The 6,000-nt window shown below is 48.0% G+C and overlaps 1 protein-coding gene across 3 annotated transcripts in view; it reads left to right on the top strand.

Moving 5' to 3' along the window:
- Positions 1 to 3,955: 3,955 nt before the first annotated feature.
- Positions 3,956 to 6,000, top strand: part of LRRC69 (leucine rich repeat containing 69) — a 39,037-nt gene continuing 36,992 nt past the window's right edge. For all 3 annotated transcript variants that reach the window (XM_054018081.1, XM_054018083.1, XM_054018080.1), the window contains exon 1: positions 3,956 to 4,138. In XM_054018081.1, coding sequence (XP_053874056.1) covers positions 3,956 to 4,138 — 183 coding nt within the window. The remainder of the gene's footprint in view (positions 4,139 to 6,000) is intronic.

The following is a 6,000-nucleotide window of genomic DNA, read 5'->3' as shown; positions in this document are numbered from 1 at the left end:
TGCACCTTAGTTACCCCACGGTTTAAAAAAAAAAAAAAAAAAATCACCTTTCTAAATTGTGAGGAAAAGCCCTAAAGGATAGATTCATAAAGGGACTTGGGCATTGTGATACTGAGCATCACGATGCCTTTTAGCTGCCTAGAAAGTCATAGGAACATCACTGTGATCCACAAAGCCTGGATTAGGTGTCTAGGCTCCGTGTACAATGAATAGAGAGAGAAAAATACTTTAGAATCTGATCCACAAAAGCCTGCATGCTCAGCGGGGAATTGCCTCAACTAATCAAAGGGAGATGCCAACTAGAGGGGTGTCTTCTAAGTCATGTCTCTTCTCAGAGTTCAGTGCCTAAATATCCACTGCAGTTAGGTGCCTAGCTCTCAGGCCTGGCTTTAGGTCTATTCTCCTGAATCGGGCCCCACACCTAAGAGGGCCCCGCGCGCAGTGGTGAGCTGGAGCCAGTTCCCAAGCTCTGGCAGCTGTCCGCTGCACCCCCGGCCCCAGCTCATCTCCCCCTCCTCCCCTGAACGCTCCGTCCCCCTTCTTCTTCCCCTCCCCTGCTTTCCGTGAATCAGATGTTCGCACGGAAAGCCTGGAAACAAGCAGCAGCAGGTAAGCTGGGGCGGGGAGGTGTGGCGCGGCTCAGTCCGGCTCCGGCCCTGGCCCTGACTCTGGTCCTGATTCTGGCCAAGCGGCGCGGCTCCAGCCCCGGCGCAGCTCCGGTGGGGGTAAGCGGCATGGTTAAGAGGCCGGGGGTGGGTTGGATAAGGCCAGGGGCAGGGAGTCCCAGGGACAGGGAGCAGGTGGGGGGAGGGGGGTTGGATCGGGCAGAGGTTCTGTGGGGGCGGTCAGGGGACGGGGAATGCGGGGGGGTTGGGTAGGTGTGAGTTCCGGGAGTCTGTCAGGGTGGTGGTGGATGGGGTCCGGGCAGTCAGGGGATGGGGAATGGGGGGAAGGGAGGTTGGGTAGGGGGTGGGGTCCTGGGGGGCAGTTAGGGTGGGGGGTCTCAGGAAGGAGTGGTCAGGGGACAAGGAGTGGGCGGGGGGGGTTATGGGTTGCGGTTTCTGAGGGGGGCAGGACATGGGTGGGGGTCGGATTGGGGGTGGGGGTGTACTCACCGGGCGGTTCCCTACCGGGTCTTCGGCGGCAGGTCCTTCACCCGCCGGAGGCGTGCCGCCGAAGACCTGGTAGGGAACCGGTTCCTAAGATTTTGGCAGCTCGTCACTGCCGCACTTCCTAAAGCCGGCCCTGCTAGCTCTGCCTATTGATCCATGAATGGGAACCCCTCCTGGAGTCAAGTGACATAGGTATGTAAGCTGTTTCTTGTGAGAATGAGCTAGGCAGATGCCTGACTCCAAACAAAACAGCTGGATGAGATGCCCACTTTATAACTTTTAGCCCAGTATTGAAGCATTCACCTAAGAGGTGGGAGACCCCTGTTCAAATCCCTTCTTTCTCTCTGCTTGAGGGGAGAATTGAATGTGGGTCTCCCACATGCCAGGCATCTGCTCTAATACTGGGTTGTAAAGTGGTATTTATAAGATGGTTAGTAACACTATATCCTCCTCTGGCCAGATTATGCATGGAACCCAATCCAGTTGGTGGCCTCTGAGCATGCCTACCAGATCAGGCCCCACTTTCAAGATAGGCATTTGCCTGTATATTTTTCCTGGTTTGTGAATCACTCTGGGGCTTAGGTGGGAAACAGGCATTCAGATGGTTAAAGTAAGTCAGAAGTGCACATGCTCAGAGGCAGAAACTTAAGATGCCTAGGGAGCTTTTACCCTGAAAACACAGGTGCTGAGTTTAGGTGTCTGAAGTGTTTGGTGGGAGATTTGGAAATCACAGTGGAGACTAAATCAGGGACTTAGAAAGCTAAACCCAGACTTAGTTGCCTAAGTACCTTTGTGAATTTAGCCCTGAGTTTCTGTAATGTGTCCATAACATGTAGTGTATGTCTGTGCCTGGCTTTGTTAGATCTTTATAAGAATGTCAGTGTTCTCCTTTTCAAAACACTTCTATGTGTTGTCAGTAAAACCATCCCTCACAGGAGAGACATGCCATGTTCTTGCATTGATCAGCCACTGATGTAATATGGCTGTCTTAAGCAGATATATTTATAACATTTTTCCCCTTGAGCTCTGATTGGTTCAGCTACCACTGTGATGAAATAGGGAGCGACCTGCCAGGTCACTTGGTTATAATAAAAACATCCTGTACAGCTTCAGAAACAAATATGTAGCATGTCTAGTAAATACCACATCCTATTCCTGGATGTTTTTGGGCCAGGTGACCAACCTTGCACTTTGCATGTGTGCTGAGACACAACATTACAATGTTTTAAGTAAACTGAAAATATTTATGTTGCAGCTTATCAGACTGTGTCCTTGCAGCTTTGTGGATGTCAGAGTCATGGACTCAGTGATAATGCAAGAAAGATGTAAGAAACAATGCTGTGTTTAAGTTAAATCTTCCTGGAGCAGTTAGTAAAAGACAAGGTTTATATCCCCTGTGGTTAGTGAGCAGCTAGAGGCTGAATTCAAAGAGGGATCTTCACAGTTAAAGAACCAAAAATGTGGATCAGTTGGTTAATTATAATGGGAGAAGAGTGCCACCATTTTATATACATTGCTCATCAAGAGGATTGCTGTACAACCAGGCCACCATCCTCTATGTGCACAGCAGCATCTACCATCACAGTCAGGTCTTCATTCTCCTGAAATAGGTCCTGAGTAGTGCAGGGCAGAGCGAGCGTGTGAGCAAGCAAAATCACCTTACATTTTTAGGTCACTAGTGGGATTTTCAAAAGCATCTAGTGCTTTCAACCTTTAAAAATCTGGCATTTAGGTGATATTTGGGAACCACATTGAATCCACATGTGGTGATGTGAAAAAACACCAAGGTCCTGGATAGAGAGGCAAAATAACAGTTGACAAAGGCAATCCCCATTGGTAGATCAAAGGAAACTGAAGAAGTTTTGACCAGTCCAGGAAATCAATTAGTCTTGAAGTCAGGTAATTCCAAAGAATAAATTTATACACAAAGAAAGGAACAACATTTAGAATTAAAAACTAATATCAATACAAAGAGGAAGTGTTATACTAGAAACACTGAGAATGTGATTGCTGAAGCTACTAGCAACTATTATTTGCAATGATTGTTATTAAAATGTAAATAGCACAATGACAGCTATCTGCATACTGGTAAAGAAGGTTAATGCAGGTGGACTAAGACTAGTAAAAATAACATTTTAAAAAGTAAATAATTTAAAGGCATGAAATTTGATTTACAAGAAAAAGTGTCAGATTCAGCCAATCAGAGCAGCACCCAAAACATGTTTACGAATTGCTATGATGCTTCATGGAGACAAATAAGTGGATAAGGCTTTTTTTAAAAACCACTAAAAACGTGTCTGAGAATTATAATTTTTGGAGGGGGAAATGGCAGCCCAAATATTTCAGGGAATCGAGTCTTCGGGGGTAGCTCACTGAGTAGCTCTCATCAGCCAGGGACTAGCTGCCTTGCATTGGGGATGCGGGGAGGGTCGTGCACGCTGCCCTCAAGCACACAGGCCTGGGACGCGAGTGCTGAGAGCTGCTGCCCTGCCAGGGGGGAGGGTGCACGACTCTGCCCCCCACACCCAATTTGTGCAACCTCTGCAGCCTGGGGCTCACGCCATTTGGCGTCACCGGCCCCCTCTGCCACTGCCAGGCTCTGTCTCAACCCTGTTCTTAGCCCCGGCCCGCGACTTCGCCCCTCTCCTTCCGCTGCCTCCTGCTCTTGATCGCCCCGCGCACGCGCAGTTTGGGCCCTGCGCGTCCCTCCGCCTTGAGCCCGGGAGCGGGAAGCGGCAAGCGGCGTTAGCCCGCCTGAGGGCAGCGGCTCGCTGTCCCGGAGCATGCGCGGCAGGCGCTAGGTAACGGTCAACCAGCGATCGCCGCCGCGTAACGCTAGGGCCATGGCGGAGCGCCTGCTGCTGCGGGCGCGGCGGGGCGGTCGCGGGACCCGCTCGGTGTCGCTCCGCGGGAGGCGGCTGCAGCGCGTACCCCGGGGCCTGGCGAGCCTCCCGGGGCTGCGGGCCCTGAGCCTGCGCGACAACGAGCTGCGCTGTCTGCCCGTCGAGCTGGGCGGCCTGAGCCGGGTGAGGACCCGCAGGCGGCTGCCACCTCCCCGCCTGGAGCCGCGCCCTGGGCCCCAGCGTGCAGCCGGGCGGATGCGGGGCCAGGGCGCGCTTAGCCTCCTGCCGCCCGAGCCCAGTGTCTCAGATGCGGAGTAGCTCCTCGCCCACGCAGAGCCTGGCCGCTGTGATTCGCGAGGGCTGCAGCCACCCACCAGCCCCGGCCTCTTAGCATCTCCCATCGCTACTGGCCTGCCCCCGCCGCGCCTGTGCCGCTGCCCTTTCTCCCCATCGCACTGCTGGCGCCGGGGTCCCTTGCCTGCTCCCCGCAGTGGTCGCTCACTGGGAGAACTTTTGCCATGCGGGAGACCTGGGTTTGATTCCCTGCTCAGAGAACGCTTAGTTTTGCGGGTCATACTAAGTGAGGATGTGGGGCCCCGTCCGGTTTTATAACCTATGCCCCTTTTCTCGATAACAACTAAACATGTCAAAACCGGGATGGGAGTTGTGGCAGCTCCAGATGTGGAAAGAAGAGCTTATCTCAGACCTCAGGTGGTGCAGCGATCCTTTGACTGTAGCTATTAGCTGACATCAAGGCCCCCCTCCCTATGAAACTTCTAGAAAATGCAGGAGTCTGGGATCAGTCTCTTACTTCTATTTGCATCACATTTTAATAAACTTTTTTCCTAACTTTAGCTGAAATAAGTGGTCAGTCCTGACAACATAACATAACAGTAAGGTGCATACAGTTAGAAAAACACATTGTCTCAAAACCCTAGTTTTTAGTTGGTCATCTTTTATTGTAGGTCCTCCTTGGTCTCATTCAGAATTTTGAACACCCTGGTTAATGGCAAATATCTATAATTAGTGACTGAATTGCCCAATAATACCTATCTAAACTATCCAAAATTAATTGAGATGACAAGTGGAAGCTGTATTTGTAATACAAATGATTTGGTTCTTCAGGTTTGATCAGATTAAATAAGGATTAATTTAACCAGCTACTGGATCAAGTGGAATGTGCAGAGTATAATGTATGTATGTATGGTGGGGAATAGTTTCATACTGTTTATTACCATATATGTAGTTAGGGTGTGCCAGGTTTTCCAGTCTAAGATTGTATTTTTAATGGATCATAAACTTGATAGTGGAAGTTTGACTACAGGCTTAAATTTGGCTTTATCATGGTTCAGCGTGGGATTAATATACATTTCTTTAAACCAATTCCTTTTTTTTTTTTTAATATTCTGGTAAAATTCAAACTACTTTACTTTAAAAATACCCAAAACCTGTAACTGTGGCAAGAAAACAAGTGCATATATTTTCCCATTATTTTAAAAAGGATTTTTACTCTATACTGAGAGGACATGGGGAAGTGCTGATCATCTCACAGTGTAATCTGGAGATGTCCTGAGGCAGAGCCTTTGCTATTCAATGTGTGTGATTCTGGAAAAGTCTCTTCATTGTTGCATCCTAGGGTTTATCTGTGTCGGCCTCTGGGTTTTAGATTTATTTTAGGGCTGTCAATCGCAGTTAACTCAAATGATTAACTCAAAAAAATGAACTGTGATTAAAAAAATTAATCACGATTAATCGCACTGTTAATAGAATACCAACTGAAATTTATTAAATACTTTTGGATGTTTTTCTACATTTTCAAATATAATGATTTTTATTACAACACAGAATACAAAGTGTACATTGCTCACTTTATATTATTTTTATTACAAATATTTGCACTGTAAAAATAATAAACAAAAGAAATACTATTTTTAAATTCACCTCATACAAGTACTGTAGTGCAATCTATTTATCGTGAAAGTGTAACCTACAAATGTAGATTTTTTTTTGTTACATAACTGCACTCAAAAACAAAACAACGTAAA

This window comes from Malaclemys terrapin, chromosome 2, assembly GCF_027887155.1.
Source record: "Malaclemys terrapin pileata isolate rMalTer1 chromosome 2, rMalTer1.hap1, whole genome shotgun sequence".
In the NCBI taxonomy this organism is placed as follows: Eukaryota; Metazoa; Chordata; order Testudines; family Emydidae; genus Malaclemys; species Malaclemys terrapin.
The sequence above is the reverse complement of the archived record's forward strand: the minus strand, read 5'-3'. Positions and strand labels throughout refer to the sequence as shown.